The sequence below is a fragment of the Pelodiscus sinensis genome, chromosome 12, assembly GCF_052426305.1.
Source record: "Pelodiscus sinensis isolate ZL-2025 chromosome 12, ASM5242630v1, whole genome shotgun sequence".
Classification (NCBI taxonomy): Eukaryota; Metazoa; Chordata; order Testudines; family Trionychidae; genus Pelodiscus; species Pelodiscus sinensis.
This window is the reverse complement of record NC_143063.1, coordinates 13,840,280-13,861,537: the sequence shown is the minus strand read 5'-3', so window position 1 is coordinate 13,861,537 and position 21,258 is coordinate 13,840,280. Positions and strand designations below refer to the sequence as shown.

General features: G+C 44.4%; 1 protein-coding gene across 1 annotated transcript in view; it reads right to left on the bottom strand.

Moving 5' to 3' along the window:
* Nucleotides 1-21,258, bottom strand: part of NECAB2 (N-terminal EF-hand calcium binding protein 2) — a 386,434-nt gene that overhangs the window by 26,379 nt on the left and 338,797 nt on the right. Inside the window, exon 9 of the mRNA XM_006133911.5 lies at nucleotides 11,534-11,590. Within this exon, the coding sequence (XP_006133973.1) occupies nucleotides 11,534-11,590 (57 nt within the window). The remainder of the gene's footprint in view (nucleotides 1-11,533; nucleotides 11,591-21,258) is intronic.

Sequence of the window (21,258 nt, the reverse complement as noted above, 5' to 3'; positions counted from 1 at the left end):
ACAAAAGACAGTGAATTTTGATATAATTTACTGCAGTGAATACCAGTTACATTGCAGGTAGAGATTACTTCTTGTCATACATTTTGCTACCTTCGCACTGTGGTGCTTAATGATAGACTTGAGACCAAATTTATCCCTGGTGTAATGCCACTGAGAAATAAGAGGAGGATATCTCCCTCTGTGGAAGGTTTGAACATAAGAATAGCCGTACAGGGTCAGACCAAAGGTCCATCTAGCCCAGTAGCCGATCTGCCGACAGTGGCCAGTGCCAAGTGCCATGGAGGAGGTGGACTGAAGACAATGATCAAGTGATTTGTCTCCTGCCATCCATCTCCAACCTCTGACAAACAGGCCAGGGACACCATTCCTACCCCCTTTTATGGACCTAACCTCCATGAATTTATCTAGCTTCTCTTTAAACTTGGTTATAGTTCTAGCCTTCACAGCCTCCTCTGGCAAGGAGTTCCACAGGTTGACTATGCGTTATGGGAAGAAGAACTTTTGCTTGTTAGTTTAAAACCTGATACCCATTAATTTCATTTGGTGTCCTCTAGTCCTTATAGTATGGGAACTAATGAAGAACTTTTCTTTATTCACCCTCTCCACACCACTCATGATTTTATATACCTCTATCATATCCTCCCTCAGTCTCCTCTTTTCCAAACTGAAAAGTCTCAGTCGCTTTAACCTCTCTTCATATGGGACCTGTTCCAAACCCCTAATCATTGTAGTTGCCCTTCTCCGAACCCTTTCCAAGGCCAAAATATCTTTTTTGAGGTGAGACCACATCTGTACACAGTACTCAAGATGTGGGTGTACCATAGTTTTATACAGGGGCAGTAAGATATTCTGTGTCTTATTTTCTATCCCTTTCTTAATAATTCCTAACATTATTAAGGGCGCTTTTGATCTAAAAGGGGGGGGGGGAGGGGTAAAAATATGGTCCTTAAACTCTCACGATGGACTGGGGTCTGGACTCTGGGAATTTGATGTTGTTCCAATTAAATCAGCTCAGTGGGATGTTTCCACTTGTATTTGTAGATGGGTTACGGATGGTTTAAAGTCCTTAGGGCTGGGCAGAGAATTCAGCTCCACTCTGCAGAGCTGGTCCATAATACCTTGACTAAGTCACTCTGCCTACACATTAGGATGAGAAGATAAAATCAGATAATAAAAGGGATGCCTTGTCCAAGATAGGAAAGTTTTGTCTCCTGTTCAGAAATCACATGCAGACATGAGGGGTCTGCAGTTACTGTAGTTAACGTCTCATTACTTTGCTGAGGTTCCATGCATGGCAGCACATCATGGCCTCACCAGATTACTAGGTGAAAAGTCTCAGGGGGTAGCCATGCTAGTCTGTATCTGCAAAAACAAGTCCAGTGGCACCTTAGGGTATGTCTAGACTACATGGCTCCATCGACAGAGCCATGTAGATGAGTTTACTAGGCTTCCCTTGTTGACCGTGGTGCGTCCAGACCGCTCTACTGTGCCGCCAAACAGCTGATCGTCATAGCGCGGCGGCCATTTTGATGTAAATGAATCGGTGATTATTTAAATCACAGCTTCATTTTCCTATGTCTAGTAAACTCATCTACATGGCTCCGTTGACGGAGCCATGTAGTCTAGACATACCCTTAGAAACTAGCAGATTTATTAGTGCATCAGCTCTTGTGGGTAAAACACACTTCAGCAGATGAATTGGAGTAGAAATTACAGAGGGGTGTGTGTGTGTGTGTGTGTGTATACACACACATACATATATATTAAAGAACAACAAAAGAAAGAAGTGACTTATCAAGTGTAAGACCAGTGTTAATGAGACTAATCAAATAAATGTAGATGTGGCTCATTCACAGCAGCTGATGGGGAGATGCGAATAGCAAGAGAGGGGAAATTGCCTTTGAAGTGGATTAACCAGGCCTAATGTGATTGTATTTTGAATTTGCAAATGAATTGGTGTTCAGCTGTTTCCCTTTGTAATTGAGTTTTGAAGTTATTTTTGTGGACAGAGAACTACTTTTAAATCCATTACTGAATATCCAGGGAGGTTTAAGTGTTCTCCTACTGATGTATGTGTGTTTCCATTCTTGATGTCTGATTGGTGTCTATTTATCCTTTGGTGCAGACACTGTCTGATCTGGCAAATATACGTGGCAGAGGGGCATTGCTGGCACTTGATGGAATATATCACATTAGTGGACTTTCAGGTGGGTGATCCCCTAATGTGGTGGCTTATGTGGTTAGGTCCTGTGATGATGTCACTTGTATAGATATGTGTTCAGATCTGGCAACAGAGCTTGTTGCAGGGAAAGATTCCTGGGTAAGTGTTTCTGTAGTGTGATGTGTGGTGTTCGAGAGCATTTGCTTCAAGTTGGCGGGGCGGGGTATCTGTAGATGAGGCCTGTCTCCCAAGGTCTGTGAGAGTGAGGGATTGTTTTCCAAGGTAGGTTGTAGATTGTCAAGGATGTGATGGAGGGGCTTAAGCTGGGGGCTGTAGGTGATGACCAGGGGTGTTCAGTTATTTTCCTTGTTGGACCTGTCCTGAAGTAGGTGACTTCTGGGGACTTGTCTGGCTCTGTTGATCTGTTTTTTCACTTCCTCAGGAGGGAAGTTAAGTTTTAAGAATGCTTGATAAAAATCTTGTAGGGGTCTGTATGTACATAAAACTACAACAAAACTAAGAACAATTTATACCTTCAAGTCAGCACCACTGCTGTGGGTATGTACATGGCCCCACAGTATGCACACATACTGAGGGATGTCTGAGCAAATCCAGTTGTATCTTAGGGCTCAGCTATAGACAGTGAATTGTGTGATGTGTACTAGATGGAAGCTAGAGGCATGTTGGTAAGAATAGAAGTCAGTAGGTTTCCGGTATAGGGTGACGTTTATGTGATCATCATTTCTTTGTACTGTAGTGCCCAGGAAGTGAATCTCTTGTGGGGATTAGTCCAGGCTGAGGTTGATAGCAGGGTGGAAATTATTGAAATCCTGGTGGAATTCTTCAAGGTCCTCCTTCTGGTGGGTCCATATGATGAATCTGTCATCAATGTAGCACAATTAGAAAAGGAATGCTAGGGGACAGGAACTGAGGAAACATTGTTCTTGGTCGGGCATAAAAATGTTGGCATACTGAGAGGCCATGACTTGAAGGTATAAATTGTTCTTTCGTTTGTTGTACTTTTATATACATACCCTGTAATTTCCATTCCAATTCATCTGATGAAGTCGATTTTACCCACAAAAACGTACACCCTAATAAATCTGTTAATCTCTAAGGGTGTGTCTAGACCACATGGCTCTGCTGACAGAGCCATGTAGATGAGGCAGGACAACAAAGGGAAATGAAGCTGTGATTTAAATAATTGCCGCTTCATTTAAATCAAAATGGCCGCCACGCTGTGCCGATCAGTCGATTGTCGGCATAGCACGCTAGTCTAGATGGAGATCTGCCGACCCCAGAACCCTTTGTCATCAGATCCTTTATGCCTTGTGAAATGGCTGATCGGCACAGCGCGGAAGCCATTTTGATTTAAATGAAGCGGCGATTATTTAAATAGCCACTTCACTTCCCTTTGCCATCCTGCCTAATCTACATGGCTCCGCCGATGGAGCCATGTAGTTTAGACACATCCCTTTTGTCCCTAGATAGCAATGGGATGCAGACACAGGATAGAAAGGAAGCTAAAGTGCTGTTCTCTAGAATGGAAATGAGATTTTAGCCATTCAATTTTCATATTTCATTTGTTATTAATAATCAGTTGTACCATTTCATTAAAAGTGAAGTCTCTCATGAGTAATCTGTTTTGCTCCTTAAAACAAACAGCATCACCACCAATGAAATGAGCAAAGAAGAATACAAAAAGCCATTTTCCCAGACATTTTGCCTCTTCACACACTTCATATGACAATAGGAATTGACATAACTGAAAATAATTAAGGTCCAACTCTGGTATCCTGTCTCCAAGAGCAGCTCATGCCACGTAAAGCAGCCCTCTCAATAAAATATCCCATAATGTATTTTTCAGTACTATTTACCACAGGGTAAAATTGTTCCTGACACCAGCTACTGACAAATGTATATCCATACTGTACATAGTAAGTTTTGACAGCTAATCTTATCCTGATGACTATTTCTCTTTTCAAACTAAGTCATTTGCACCTAAACAACATCCTGCAGCAGTGAGTTCCACAATTGTGTAACTAATTATTTCATTTTATGTGCATTTAATCTTGCTGCCCTCTAATAATTTCACTGTGCTCCTTAATTCTTGTGTAATATAAAGCAGGATAAACAGAAGCAACTCACTAACCTTTTCTTGGACACAATAGTCCCCTAATTTTAGTCACTATTAGCTTCCTGAAACATTCTCATAAGCATAAGCCAGTGATTTATTCATTTTTCTGTGTGTATGAAAGCAGTGTGTTACTGTCCCTTTCCCTACTCTAAAGAAGTAGACTGTTCCAGGTGAAAGTTTTCAGAAAGCAGGTGCTTAGCATTTTCTGAAAATCAGGTCCCCTCAAACGTGCCTCCAATGCCAAAACAACACTAAAGGTATGTCTATACTGTACAGCTATTTCGAGATACCAGAGGTTTCCTGAAATAGCTACCCTGTGTCTACACAAGCCACCCATTATTTCAAAAGATTTTTTGAAATAACGCACGCTATTTCACAATCCTGGTAAACCTCGTTGTGCAAGGGATAAGGGATGGCACAAAATAGCGCTATATTTTGAATATAGGATTAGGCTTCCTATTCCGAACTACTGGTACACCTCATTCCATGCGGAGTAACGGTAGTTCGGAATAGGAAGCCTAATCCGAACTACCTAGTTCGAGCCGCGTGTAGCTGCGGGCACGGAGTCCGAACTAGTGGACATATAAAAATGGCGGTGCCCGGCAATATGTAAATGAAGCCTGGGAAATTCAAATCCTGGGCTTCATTTGCAACTCCGGTTGCCTACATTAACCACCCTAGTTCGAACGAGGGCAGTAGTGTAGACATACCCTAATAGACTTGAACATCAGAAGGGACCATTATGATCTCTGGTCTGACCTCTGGCACACTGCAAGCCACAGAATCTCACCCAAGATGATTAGTCACTTTTGAGTATCTTGCTCTCAGTGCTAATTTGCCAGAGGCAGAGCGTTGCTATGGATAATTGGCTTTGCGATTTTCAGTGAGCGCTGGTTTTTAGCTGTGGAATTGGAAGTCACACTTAATGCACTCTCAGTCTTTTGGGTGTGATTATTTAGCCTTATTTTTCACAATTCAGAGCCAAGAAAAGACACTCGGTGAAGGCACATGTTGCTAACTTGTACATCTCTTGTACATCTAGGCATGTGCATTTCTTGAGGCGTGAACTCTCTGAGGCATGGCCTGATTCTACTGTGAGCTACCTTGACATAAGTCCAGTGGAATGAAATGGGAGTCAAGGAGTTACTCTGCAATCCCAATTCATGAGAGTAGAATTTGGCTTGGGGTGTTTAACTGCATGTGAGAGTATAGGGTTGCAGTGGAGGGAGGTAGGGAATAGCCAGTATTCGATATACCCCGGAGAGCCTCACAGAGAGCTTCATCTTGCCTACAGGTAAACAGGTAAAATCCCATGCTCAGTGGTATTTAATGATTGCACTTAAAAGTTGTCGAGGATCTCATTAGGATGCCTTGCCCAGACACTGTCAGCCACAGAGACCAAGCTGGTTTCCATACTGTGTTCAGGTCTAAACCATTCTGATGGGGTGCAGGAGCTCTTGCTACATCAAGCATGCCTGGTGCTTCCCAGTTCCCCCTTCTCAGTAAACAAGGGGTTGGAGTCTGTGTAATAATGGATGAGACTTTACACAAGCAACTCCCAAAATAAAAACAGTGACCTCAGTGGCTGGGTTTGGCCTGTACAATATATGCATTGAGGGCTATTGTTTTTTTTTTAATAGACTGGTAAAAGACAAGCAAGAACACATGTTAGTGCCTCCTACCTCAACAGATCTGTCCTGCCTTCAAGTTCCCTGTCATAAATAGACAAATGCAAAATATCCTCCTGTGAAAAAAATCTATTTATACCTATTCACAGGGTGTGCAATTTTCAGCATTTTAGTATTTCTCAGCATAAGCAGCAACAGTCAGTTCTGCATTTGGGAGCTAAGAGAACAGAGAAGGGCAAAGCACAAAATAAGAAATAACAGTGCTTTAGAAATATTAACCAACCAATCTTTATCATACCTCTGTAAGCAAGCACTGTTATCTCCATTTCACAGACAGGGAAACCAAGACAAGGAGCAGTGACAAGAAGGATGCATCTACACTGCACCATAGGTTGAAATAAGATATGCAATTAGAGCTACATAAATTGCGTGTCTTATTCCAATCTTATTTTGAAATTTGGCGCTGTCTACACAGCCCTTATTTTGAAATAAATAACAATTCTGAAATGTCGCTTACTCTTCATAGACAGGGACGTTGGAATACCGAGCCTGATATATTTCAAAATAATGGGCACACTCAAAAGACGTGGAGTAGCTATAACATAACTGAAGTGCAGACATAACTGAAGTGACCAAAGACACAGGCAAGACTGTGCCAGAATGGGAATTAGAACCTCTCAGTTTCTGCTTCAGCTCCCTATGCTCATATTAACTGGTCATAATGTAGTTTGATAATTTGTACATTTCCAGATGGGAACTACAGCCAACCAACTAAGAGATGATTGCTCCTCTGCTGCTTTGGCAGAGGCAGGTTTGTTGGTTAACGTGGCAGCCCCATAATTAATGCTGTGTTCATTTAATGCAGGATCAGATGCTGCTGATTCTCCTGCAGCAATACAGCATCCTCGGTACCCAGCATTTCAAGCCTTCAGCCAAAATCCCAAAGTGCAGATATTTCCAGAAAACTGGGTGAAGACACATTGGCTCATTATTCTGTGCCCAGTGTCTAATGACCCAATGGTCAAATTACATGTGATGGGCATTCACTGGTGCCAGCTGCAGGAGGTTTAAGTGTGAATGGTCACCAAGGAAAATCACCTGCTGGCTTGCCTGGAGAAGGATTTCTGAATCCTTCAAAATGAGGGAAGTCAAGTCCAGCATACACAAAGCTGCTGTGTGGCTTCCCTGTATGGGTGTCCTTTTGGGAACAAAGACCCAAGGTGTTTTTCTGAGGACGTCAGGGACTCAGCTTTGCTTCAGGGAGGCAGGTGTTTCCTCCTGCTTTTACATTTCCACTTCTCTATCCACTGGGGATTGTTTCAGTCCAATAGGGAACATCACTAGGTCACGTCTATGCCTGTCTCCATTCATCTGGGTCATGCAGTGCCAATGTCCTTTATGACAAGCCCCTTTGGAAAACTTCCAGATCCAATAGCAGTGCTTTGCCGTAGCCTGAGGCGCTCTCTTTTTCTTCCTGAGCGAAGTGCCTTTCTGACATTCCTGTATTCTGCTGGTTGTTGTGTGACACTTTTGTCACCCTATTGCCACAAAATAACCACCATGGACACAAAATGACCAGTGTTCCAAGATTCATTCAGCAATGTGACTTAGGGTATGTCTACACTACAAAGTTAATTCGAACTAACAGCCGTTAGTTCAAATTAACTTTCATAGGCGCTACACAGGCAAACCACTAGTTCGAACTTCATTCGAACTAGCGGAGCGCTTAATTCGAAGTAGGTAAACCTCATTCTAGGAGGACTAACGCCTAGTTCGAATTAAATAGTTCGAATTAAGGGCTGTGTAGCCACTTAATTCGAACTAGTTGGAGGCTAACCCTTCTCAGGTTGCCCTGGTGGCCACTCTGGGCCAAGCCAGGGAAACTCTTCTGCCCCCCTCCCGGCCCCGGAGCCCTTAAAAGGCCACAGTCTGGCTACGGTGCCCGTGCCAGGTGCAAGCCTGCCAGCACCCAGCCAGCAGACCCTGCACCTGGCACGGCATGAGCCAGCCACCCGCTGCCACCCAGCCTTCCGCCTCTTCCCAGGACCAGGCTGACAGCTCTTGGGGGCTGCAAGAGGCGGGTGCGGAGATCGTGGTCTAGTGCGGAGATCGTGGACTTCATCCAGGTTTGGGGGGGGAGGCCTCCAACGTCCACAATCTCTGCATTAGGCACAGGAAAGTGGCTGTCTAGGGCAGGATAGCTGCCAGCCTGGCCACCAAAGGCCACATTCAAACCCTGGAGTAGGTCTGCATGAAAATCAAGTTGGTTCAGTGGGACCCCCGGCCCTGAGCCCTGAGCTTAGAACATAAGAATGGCGATACTGGGTCAGACCAAAGGTCCATCTAGCCCAGTAGCCTGTCTGCCGACAGCGGCCAACACCAGCTACCCCAGAGGGGATGGACCGAAGACAATGACCAAGCCATTTGTCTTGTGCCATCCATCTCCAGCCTTCCACAAACAGAGGCTAGGGGAACCATTTCTACCCCCTGGCTAATAGCACTCCATGGACCCAACCTCCATGACTTTATCTAACTTCTCTTTAAACTCTGTTCTAGTTCTAGCCTTCACAGCCTCCTGCAACAAGGAGTTCCACAGGTTGACTATTTGCTTTGTGAAGAAGAACTTTCTTTTATTAGTTTGAATCCTGCTACCCATTCATTGCATTTGGTGTTCTCTAGTCCTTATATTATGGGAACTATTGAAGAACTTTTCTTTATGCACCCTCTCCACACCACTCATGATTTTATATATCTCTAATGATCCCCCCTCAGTCTCCTTTTTTCTAAGCTGAAATGTCCCAGTCTCTTTAGCCTCTCTTCATATTGGACCTGTTCCAAACCCCTAATCATTTTCTGAACCCTTTCCAAGGCCAAAATATCTTTTTTGAGGTGAGGAGACCACGTCTGTACACTGTACTGAAGATATAGCGTATCATAGTTTTATACTTCCCCTGGCTTCCCCCTTCCAGCTCCCTCCTCCCAGGCTTCCCCCTCCTGTCTCCCACCTTCTCTCTTCTCCTCTCCCACTTCCTTTTCCCAGTCTCCCCAGAGGTTAATCCCTCCCCCCCCCTAGTTTTGTTAAATAAAGAGAGTTTCTCTTTTTGAACACACGTGTCCTTTATTTTTTACATCAGGAAGGGGGGCTAGGGAGGGGTAAATGGAAGGAGGTGAGGGAGGAATGGGGCACAAGCCCCCGATGGGGAGGACTGGGGTGGCTCTGCGGGCTCCTCAGGGTGGAAACTCTCCTGTAGGGCCTCCTGGATCCTGACAGCCCCCCGATTGACCCCCCCCGGATGGCAGCCTGCCGCAAGTGCAGCTGGGCTGATGGCTGAGTGCTCTGATGTGCCGAGTGAGGGCACTCAGGACACTCCAAGACAGGACTGCTTTGCTGTCCCTCATCGAAGTGGACAAGCAAGTGGGGAACCCTGAGAACTGTCTGTCCGGGGTGGGGGTCGGGTCCCTTTAAGCACAGCCCGCGGCTAGCCTGAGGCAGCAACTCCATACTCTAAGTCCTAACCTGATGCCTTGCTGGCACTGGTTCCAGCCAGCCTTAACTTCGGTTCGGGGTCCACTCACTGTGGACATGTTAGTTCGAATTAGCAAAACGCTAATTCGAATTAGTTTTTAGGTCTAGATGCACTAATTCGAATTAGCTTAGTTTGAATTAACTAATTCGAATTAAGTTAGTTCGAATTAGTGCTGTAGTGTAGACATACCCCAACTGACTCAGTGTCACGTTGATTATTTTAACCTGTGTTTTATTATGACTCTGCTCTTGGACTGCTCCCTTTTCTCCTAAATAGCTCACTGCAATTGTTTCACACTTACAACCTCAATGCATTGCTTTATAATGTTCTGTAAACAAGACTGGGGGTCCAAAGACTGTCAGGCATTACCCCAGCAATATTAACAGCTCCTATGTAAAACACATCAACACATAATAGTTTTTAATGCATTAGTTTCTTTGAAATGCCGCTTCAGTTCCAGTTAGTTGCATGCAACCTTCAGGTCTGAGACCTCATTAATTAGCACATCTCCATCTGAGGGAATTTTACGTTCATTGTAATTGCTGTAACAGTCTGCCCTTGTCCTCAGGGTAACAAGGGCTTGTCTTCAGAGAGGAGCTATTTTGGAAAAAGGTAAGGGTTTAAATTTAAAATGCTTATGGCTATTCTGGAATTACTTCCCACATGGATGTATTTTCAAGAATAAGAGTTCCCATTAGTGATCTGAACGAGTAGTCAAGTAGACAATTAACCGATAAACCTAGGCTTGTTGGTTAATCTTCTCCACTACTTGCATTTCCTCCCTACTTTCTGCCTCTGTATTAGAGGCAGCAATGGGGGGAAGAAGGAGCCGGTGCTGGGGGGAGTCGGTTTAAAAGCATCCCCATGCTGCTGCCTTTGATACAGAGGCACCTGCGTGGGGTGGCAGAGGGCTCCCTGGGGGTTGAGCTGGATTGCACTGGTTGCCAGCCCTGCCCCGGGGGACTATAGAATAGTTGACTAACCACTAAGAATTCATGCAGTTAGTCAACTGTTCTATTACCCACTATCTAACACCCATAGCACCCATGCAAGAATCTATTCTGCAATAGTTATTGCAATCAATCCTTGGTGTAGACAAGCCCCAAGTTCCTATTATCACTTGATGCTCCAGTTGTGGTCCAGGATGCCGCTATGCTAAGTGCAATACAAATACAGAACAAAATTTATTTTCTGCCCCAAAAGTTCTGCTGTAATACCAATATAAAATAAGAGTAAAATATGGGTTGGGATTTCAAATGTGGAGCTAACAAAGATGGCTGTCAATTTAATTTAATATTTATTCCCTTAGAAATATGAATCTGGATGATAAACTAACCATATAACAAAAAATAAAATTAATTTCTGTGTCATTCTGTCCCCAGCTACAGGGACACTGATATGGATGGTGCATTCAAAATGCCTCTAAGACAGAGCCTGCTTTTAAAATCATGGCTAAGATAGCAAGTACAATAGATCTATTCTGAGGGCTTATGGGATTCCAAGAAACAGCTGAGAGAGAGGCAGTTTCCACTTCATATTTCTGTTTTAATTAGTATAACTGTGATCAATGCACCCTCCTACTTACATCAAACTCTTCTGACAATAGAAAAACGAGTGCAAGAGCCTCCGGGGAAGGAGAAAGGCCTTTTCAAATCCATATGAAGGACTGCCTGCCATTAAGGGATAATTGGATTCTGGGCTCCACTTGTAATTATGAGGAAAGAAAGATAAGGAGAAAAATCATCTTCAATGTCATTTTTCTGTGCACAGGGGTGTAAACCAGTAGTAGCAGTGTCATTCACATCCTGGACACACTTCAAAGGAGAAAGGCTTGTTCAAGTTCTTTTCAGTTTGGAATTAGATGCTTCTTACTGTGTGTTTGTACAGCACTTACCACAGTGGCATGCAGATCCCATTGGGAACCACTAGGCATTGCCACAGCACATATAATATTTGTCTGCAGAAAATGAACCAAAAGGGATTGTGAGCCTGGCTGTGGGGAAATGTATGCATTCACGTTTGCATATGCAAACACAGGCTTTCATCTTTATAGGGACAGAGCCCATGTGTGCATACTCACTGTGCAAGCTGTGCTTTCGCTGTCTGACAGTCTCTGGTGCAGGTCAAACCACAGAGTCTGAAAAAATGCAGAAAATACAAAACCCATTATAACTGCACTGACCAAGGTAAAAGGAATTGCAACGCTCTGCCACAGTTGCAGGAGTAGCTGCCTTCGGTCCTGTCTGTTCTTTGAGCACATGCCTTCAGGCGTCCAGACTCAGTCCTTTACTTCTCCTGGATGGGAATGTCAGGTCACAGTTCTCCCACTCTTAGCCAAAGCTCGGGACCTTGACACCCTGTCTATCAACCATGCTTACATAGTTGAGCTACTGGGTCCGGCATCTGTAGTCCTTCCCTTGAGGAGTCTGTAACCATTGGTAAATACAGTGTCCAAACAGCCTTCTTCAAAGCACAGTATTCCTTATTCTCACAGTAAAAAAAAAGAACATGGAAACAAAAGAATTTAAAAGCAGCAGTCTACACACATAACTATCTAACCTATAGGCCTGTCATCCAGTGATTGTGACATAGGCAGGACCTCTACTCTAAGAATTATTTTGGGCTATACAGGAGGTCAAACACATGATTACAGTGGTTCCTTCTGGCCTTGGAATCTATTTTATAATGGAGGCTAGAAGACTTACCTGGTGTTGCCTGGGGCTGGGGCTGGCCCAGGCGCAGTGGAGGTCATGTGGCCCATCTACTAACTTCTCCGTGGGGCCAGCTTGGGGTGGGAGGGAAGGACCTGCATAGACTTCTCCCCAGGGCTGGCCTGAGAGGTAGTGGGGAGAGGGGCCCACAACATGGTTACTCAGGGCCATGAGCTGCTCCATGGGGCTGTGGCTCTTGCTGCCCCCTGTTTTCACTCATGAGTATAACTGTCCCTTCTATCACACCCCTCCCTTTCTGTTTGATGCAAAACAATCACATTCCTTTGTTATGATAAAAGGAAGCTGCATACTAAATTTGGTGATCCTAGGTTGGGGTGGACAATAATTTTTGCCGGGGGGCCACTTCAAAAATTTTTGAAGTAGCCCCGGGCCACCCCGGAAGGGGCAGAGCCTAAATAGGAAGGGGTGGAGCTTAAATGGGAAAGGGTGGGGCTACCCCACCCCCAGACCAATCTACCCCACCCCAGACCATGACTGGTCTGGGGGTGAGGGGACCCTTTTGCCCCCCTTCCCATTAGGTACTCATGCCCTGGAAGAGGCTTGGCATGCTCCCTCACCCCCAGGCCAATCAGAGCTGGGAGCAGGGAAGCGTGCTCCTCACAGGGCCCAAGCAGGGTGAAGGAAGCTTCACGCAGCTCCCCCACCCCCAGGCCCTGATTGGCCTTACAGGAACTCGGCAGTGAGGCTGCACCTGATCCTAACACAGTGTAAGGATCTACTCCTCTCTGCCAGGCCTGCCAGGTGTGGGTGAGCAGGCTCAGCCCAGCATGAGCCAAGTGGGGAGGGGTTATTGTGGGGGGATCCGGGTGTGGGGCAGCTAGGGTGTGGGTGGCTTAATGGGAGATCTGGTTGCACAGGGGCTTGGTGTGGGGTTCCGGTGTAGGGGCAATGGAACCTTGGTTGAGGTCAGTGGAGGCATCGAGGGGAGATGGGGCGTGATGTGGGGTCCAGATGTTCGGAAACCATTGAGGGAGGCAGCACATTTCCCAGCTTTGGATTTAGGGGAAGACCCTGCTGCATTCCAACTGGCAGGTAAACAATTCAGCTGTGAAAAGCTCCATCCCTTATCAGATTCCAGAGCAAATCAGTGTCCCCGCTAATCTCTTCCATCCCTGTGCAATTTTTTCCATCCATGTGGAGAATTAATGTTTATGTGCACAGTTGCATGGGTGAATATGCACAGCCAACAGAAACAAAAATCCCAGCTGTGGGTGCTCTGCTACAGAGCGGGGTGGCATGTGAATCTCTCCTGAGTGGCCACACAAACTCCCAGCTTACAGGGACCAGTGACTATAGGCCATGGTTGCCACTAGCACTTAGCATCTGGTGTTTTGAAATTACTGTCCCCTCTTATCACTACAGGAATCCTTCCTTCCAGGAGCCCCACATGACAGCAATAACATTAGGGCTATGTCTACACTGCCTCCGTTTTGCGCCAAAAATATTCAAATGAGGCAAAGAATGAAATATCACTGCGTCTCATTTGCATAATTAATTAGGCTCCATTTTTGCACAAGTAGCTTTTGCATAAGAGCCGTTCTTCCTGAAAAAAGGTGGAAGAACAGCTCTTGTGCAAAAATGGAACCTAGTTAATTATGCAAATGAGGCGTGGCAATATTCAACGCTTCACCTCATTTGCATATTTTTTGCGCAAAGCGGGGACAGTGTAGACGTAGTGTAAGAATTTAACAATCAACTCTACCTCTTTCCCACCAATGGTGGCAAATTATAATTACAAGCATCTCCTTGATTTGATCGCTAATCAAAATAAGCTCTTACAGCAGTCATTGGATTGCACTACAGGCAGTCCCCGGGTTACGTTCAAGATAGGGACCGTAGGTTTGTTCTTAAGTTGAATTTGTATGTAAGTCGGAACTGGCGTCCAGATTCAGCCGCTGTTGAAACTGACCAGCAACGACTGAATCGGACACGCCTGGGACAGAGCAGCTGGGGTGCTGCTGGGTTGGTCCCGCAGCAACGCTCCTCGGCGCTACTGGACCAACCCGGCAGCACCCCAGCTGCTCTACCCCAGGTGTGCCCAAGTCAGCCGCTGCTGAAACTGATCAGCGGCTGATTCCAGGAAGCTGGGGCAGAGCAGCTCTGCCTCGGGCTTCCTGTAGTCAGCCGCTGGTCAGTTTCAGCAGCGGTTGACTTGAGGATGCCTGGGGCAGAGCAGCTGGAGTGCTCCTGGGTTGGTCCAGTAGCGCCGCACCTCGGCGCTGTGGGACCAACCCGGCAGCCCCCCAGCTGCTCTACCCCAGGCGTCGGCGAGAAAAGCCTGGTCTGCCGGGTGGGAGGTGCACTAGTTGCGCCCCGCCCCCAGCAGACCAGGAAGACACGGAGCGGCTTTCCTCGCCGCAGAGGACACGGGCGGCGGGACCACGGCGCGTTTCGGCGGTCCCGCTGCCCGCGTCCTCCGCGGCAAGAAAAGCCGCTCCGCATCTCCCTGGTCTGCTGGGGGGGGGGGGGGCGCTAGCTCCGTGTCTTCCTAGTCTGCTGGGGGGGCGCTAGCTCCGCGTCTCCCTGGTCTGCTGGGGGGACGCTCCCCCCGTGCCGCCGGAGGCAGCGACAATGGGGGAGGCACCCCGCATTAGCGGGGCCCCCCCGTTCATAACTAGGGATCCGACTTAAGTCGGACTGATGTAACCTGGGGACTGCCTGTACTTCTCTCTATAAGAAGGACTCACATTGGCACTGCCATTCATCTTTCATTAATATTCGCTTGCATTAATGAAAAGCCTTTCATGAAGAGTCAGTGACACAATCTAAAATTAAAGAAAAAGGATCTGCATGCAGTGTTACAAGTGTCAATGGGCAGTGAAGCTAGCTAACAAGGAGAGAGAGGCTGTGTGTGTCTGAGGGTATGTCTACACTACACAGCTTTTAGTCACAGTAGTGTCAACACAGCAGTGTGGCTAAAACTCAGGCAGTGTAAACACTGTTTGTTGGCACTTTGGTAGACAAAAAACTTCCAATCCTCCTTCCCTCCAAGCGGTGTTTGCCCTGTCGACAAGAGAGCATTCCTGCTGGCAAAGAACTGTATACACTAGTACCTGTCTGTGACTGACAAAAGGTTTGTTGCTCAGTTGCCAGTGTAGACAAAGCCTCAGTCTCATGTCATCCAGAAAGTTAGATGGGATGTAACTGACCTATTGATCCAGTGTGAGGAGGGCCAATAAAAGGACTATGTCTCAGTTTGGTCCCACCCAAGCCTCTTTTGAAGGCATAGATGGTGCATAGCCTTTCCGGTGGCTCGCCATATAGGACTAAATGCCACACCTGGACAATATGTAAACGAAATACAGGGGATCTAGAAATAGATTAAGACTAGAAAATGCTTTGAATCTCCAAACTTCACCTTCTCTATCCTAGAGTCACATGGGCCACCATAAAATAGTTGGGGGAGACAGGGGACACAGTAACTAGAATTTGGGCTTTCTCCCTGGCTCCTGCTCACAGAGCAGGTGCCTTCTTACAGCTAATGCAAGGGAACCATGCTATCTCCTCTTCATGACAGACTGTCACGTACAGCTGCAACCACATTAGGAAAGGCGTGTGTGTGAGAGAAGAGGGCTGGAGTGAAAGTGTATTGGTGTGGCTATGATACTGAGAGGAACATCACAAACACTGGTGGGGAAAGAGGAAAGGCATGTCTTCTGCATCCTGCCCATAAAGGTTTTATTTTTTATTTGGTTTCCAGGCCCAGATCTGATGCATCGTACATCCCTCCCTGAAGGGAACTTTTCCACCACAGAACCCTCACAATATGGCACCCTCCAATTTAATGCTTTTGACCTCTGTTTAAGGATTATCTGCCACCTACCAAGAGCCCTCTCTGCCTGGATCATAAGTGCAGACGTGCTTGAGCTAGAGCAATCAATAATTGCCCTGTTCTTTCATTCCCTCTGAAGCATCTGGAAAGGACCACTTTCAGATGACAGGCTATTGGGCTAGAATGAGCATTGGTTTGATTCAGTATGGCCGTTCCTATGGTCTCATGATAATGGTTTCATTATTTCCATTAAAACTGCATGAACATTTTAGAAAAAATAAAACATTAGTGAGTTTTAAACTCTGCAAAAAAGAAACAAATTTTCAATTTTCATATTTGTTTGTGAGTGTTCACTCTCTTGTCCCACCACCTCTAGTTATGCTGAATTGAGTTATTCTGCTGTGCTGTAGAGAACCTGTAGCATCAATTTGGTTGCATTTTTAAGTAACTTCAAGTGAGACAGGAGTATGAATGAGTTTGTGATTAGTCAGAATTCTATCTGCTATTTTTTCTAAAAACATTTTTCAGCTGAGAAAGAGGAAAATAGAAACATCAGTAACCATTTGAAAAGAAAAATGAAACAATTATTCTTCTCAACTGACCACCTATATATCCCTCAAAGAAAAACAGCAATGAAAAGAAGTGTAGAAAGTTGTCATCACTAACATATCTCTATTTAGTGCAATCCATACAGCAGTCCAAAAAAATTAATGTGTTCTTCCAGAGCAGAAAGAGAATAATTTTCTCAAATATTCAAAAAGTATTTGAGACTAGTTTTGATTTCTGAGGATTTATTTATATCTGCTATCTCTAAAGGACGCTGCAGTCTTTTGAGCCAGATTCTGGATTTCTTTCCACCCACTGTGGGAACATCTACGCAGCAAGGCCAACGTCAGAATAAGCTACACAACTTCAGCTATGACAAGTGCATAGCTTAAGTCGAAATAGCTTAAGTTGGCTTTGGCGCCGTCTGCACAGCAGGAAGCCGAAGGCAGAACACTCTTCCTTTGACTTCCCTTATTCATCATGAAATGAGGGTTACCAGGAGTCAGAGTAAGACTTCCTCCAGCTTGACATTATTTCAAAATAAAGGCTTGTAGTATAGATACACTTTTTGCTATTTCAGAATAACTGACATTATTCTGAAATAATGCTGTGGTGTAGACATACCTGTATGTCTTATTAATATGTGCTATCTACAACAGGCCAGGAGAAAGTTCAATCAGCACTGGAGAAGTGTAGAGCATAGGGCCTATGAGCCTTTTGCCCACCCCACATATCATATAGAGTGTCCTGAAAAGGAAGGAAGTGCTCAGGGGCTCATGGAGCACCTCCCCATGGTGGTGGTGGTGGGGGGGGGCAGCCTCTGTAGAAGGGGCGGGGGTATAGGTGGGCTTGGGGCCTGCCTCCTCCAGCCCTGCTGCACCAACTGCCCGTGTGTGAATCTCTTGAGATATTTCGATACATTTTTGTGTAGTGCTGAAGAGGAGCCAGTGGTTGTGGTACATGTACCAATGACATAGGAGAGAGTTTCTGGAGGCCAAATTTAGGCTGCTTGGTAAGAGACTGAAGTCCAGGATCTCCATGATAGCATTTTCTGAGATGCTTCCAGTTTCACCTGCTGGGCCAGTTACACAGATAGAACTGCATGGCCTCAATGTGTGGATGAAGTGCAGGAAGGAGAGGTTTAGATTTATTAGGAACTGAGGAAACTTTTGGGAAAGGGTGAACCTATACAGGAAAGATTGACTCCACCTAAACCAAAATGGAACCAGATTGCTGGCACTTAAAATTTAAAAGGTCATAGAGCCGTTTTTAAAACAAGTGCTGGGGAGGGTTTATTAATGGAGGTTCTTTGTGTCCTAGAAAGGAGAGGATGGAAAATGATAAAATACAGGCAGGATCAAAAACAGTCAAATGAAAAAGAATCCCATTCAATTAAATCATGACAGCTAAAAATGTTACAAGTCTTTCGAGTGCTTTTATACTGATGTTAGAAGTCTAAAGAAGAAGATGGGTGAATTAGAGTGCCTCTCATTAAATGAGGATATTGATATAACAAGTAACACAGCAGCTTAGTAGAATGAGGATAATCCACAGGATACTGTAATACCAGGGTACAAAATATATAAGAAGGATAGAACAGGTCAAGCTGGTAGGAGAGTGGCATTATATTGGAAACAAAAATGCATAACCCACACACCTACTGCGGTTCACTGTCCCATGGAGTGGTACTTAGACCACTTACAGCCAGAAATAAGAACAAGGGAGCTCTATAGCCTAAGCTGAGATCCCACTGGCTTTTAGCATCAAGCTGTAGAGGCTCCCACACTAAGCTCCAGAGGTCCCAGGTTCAAATCTGCCTGGAGGTGGTTACATGTGGATTTATAATTCTAGTTCTAATAATAAGAATAAATTAGTAAGGAAATATTACTGACCAGATGGTAAGAGTGACTGTGAAAAGCTCAGGGAGATTAGAAAGATTATTAAAATAAAAAACTCAATAATAATGGAGGATTTTAACTAGCCTCATATTGACTGGGTACATGTCACCTCAGGATGGGATGAAGAGAAAGTTTCTTGACAGCTTAAAAACTGATTCTTGGAGGAGCTGGTTCTGGAACTCACAAGAGAAGAGGCAATTCTTGATTTAGTTTTAAGTGGAGCACAGGATCTGGTCCAAGAGGTAAATATGCTGGACTACTTGGAAATAGTAACCCTAATATAATTAAATTTAACATCCCTGTGGTGGGAAAAACACCACAGCAGCCCAACACTGAAGCATTTAATTTCAGAAAGGGGGACTACACAAAAATGAGATTAGTTACGCAAAAATAGGTACAGTGCCAAAAATGAAATCCCCGCATGCTGCATGAAAATTTTTCAAAGATGCCATAACAGAGGCTCAACTTAAATGAATATAAAAGGAGAACCAAAAAAGTACCATCATGGGCTAAACAACAAAGTAAAAGAAGCAGCGAAAGGACAAAAAAGTACCATTTAGAAAGTGGAAGTTAAATTCCAGTGATGAAAAAAGAAAGGTACATAAACTCTGGTAAATGAAGTGTAAAAATATAATTAGGAAGGCCAAAAATAATTTGAAGAACTGCCAGCCCAAGACTCAAAAAGTAATAACAAATTTTATTTTTTAAGTACATCAGAAGCAGGATGCCTGCTAAGCAAACCCACTGGACAATTGAGATGCTAAAGGAGCATTTCAAGGATAATGCTTTTATGGAGAAACTAAATGAATTATTTGCATCAGTCTTCATGGCTGAGGATGTGAGGAAGATTCTCAGAGCTGAGCCATTCTTTTTAGATGACAAATCTTGAGCAACTGTCCCAGACTGAAGTGTCTTTAGTGGAGGGTTTGGAACAATTTGATAAATTAAACAGTAATAAGTCACCAAGACCAGATAGCATTCACCCAAGAGTTCTGAAGGAACTCATATGTGAAATTGTTCACGTATTAACTGCAGTGTGTAACCTATCAGCTTCTGTATCAAATGACTGGAAGATAGCTAATATGACACCAACTTTTAAAAAGGGAGTCTGAGGTAATCCCAGCAATTGCAGGCTAAGAAGCCTGATGCAGTACCAGGCAAACTGGTTGAAGCTATAGAGAAGAACTATATTGTCAGATTAACATAATTTGTTGCAGGAGAGTAAACATGGTTTATGAAAAGGGAAATTACACCTAACTAAACTAGAATTCTTTGAGGGTGGGAGGTCAACAAGCACGAGGACAATGCGGATCCAGTGGGTATAATGTACTTAGATTTCCAGAAACCCTGTGACAAGATCCCTCGCCAAAGGCTCTTAAGCAAAGAATGCTGTCATGGCATAAGAGGGAAGGTCCTCTCGTGTACTGATAACTGGTTAAAAGATTGGAAACAAAGGCTAGGAATAAATAGTCAGTTTTCAGAATAGAGAGAAGTAAATAGTGTTGTCTCCCAGGAGTCTGTTCTTGGAACAGTCCTATTCAACATATGCATAAATGGTCTGGAAAAAGGCATAAAGAGTGATGTGGCAAAATTTTCAGATGATACAAAGACAGACAGGTGGACTGTGAAGAGCTATGAAAGGATCTCTCAAAACTGGGTGACAAAATGGAAGATTAAATTTAATGTTGATAAATGCAAAGTAATGTACATTGGAAAACATAATTCCAGCTATACATATAAAATGATGGGGTCTAAAATAGCTGTTACCACACAAGAAAGACATCTTGCAGTCATTGTGGATAATTCTCTGAAAACATCTTCTCAATGTGCAGCAGCAGTTAAAAAAACAAATAGAATGTTGGGAACCATTAAGAAAGGGATAGATAACAAGACAGATTATCTCTACATAATCCATGGTACGCTCACATCTTGAATACAGTGTACAGATGTGGTTCCTCATCTCAAAAAAGCTATATTAGAATTTGAAAAGGTTCAAAAAAAGGGCAAGACAAATTATTAGGGATATGGAATGGCTGCCATATGAGACGAGATTAATAAGACTAAGGCTATGTCTAGACTATAGAGTTTTTTCGGGATACTGTATCCCAGAAAAGCTCTGCCATGTCCAAGGAATGCGTCTGCTTTTTCGGAACAGTTTCCGAAAAAGTGGTCATGTTCTTTCGGCGCACCTGTATATCTCTCGGTGAGAGGAATAAGGGATGGTCCAAAAGAGGAGATTTTTTTGAAATTTGGCCTTGGATAGATGGGCCAAATTTTGGAAAAGCCTCTTTTGGAAAAAATACACAAATTGCAAACCACAATTTGTGTATCTTTTTCCGACTTTTCTCTTAAGTGTAGATGTAGCTTAAGACTTTTCATCTTGGAAAAAAGATGACTAAGCATATGATAGATGTTTATAGATACAAGACTACTGTGGAGAAAGCAATTAAGGAAAAGTTATTTAGTTTCTCCCATAACACAAGAATTAAGAGTCACCAAATGAAATTAATAAGCAGCAGGTTTAAAACAAACAAAAGGAGGGCTTTTTTTCTTGCAACACACAGTCAACCTGTGGAATTCCTTGCCAGAGTATGTTGTGAAGACCACAACTATAATAGGGTTAAAATAACTAGATAAATTCATGAAGGACAAGTCCATCAATGCCATGGCTATTGGCCAGGGTGGGCAGGAATGGTATTCTTATTTGCCAGAAGCTGGCAATGAGTGACTGGGGATACATGGGTTGAGAATTACCTGTACTGTTCATTCCCCTTTGGGGCCCTGGTTCTGGCCACAGTCGCAAGACAGAATACTGTGCTAAACAGACCTTTGGTCTATCCCAGTACGGCCACCCCTA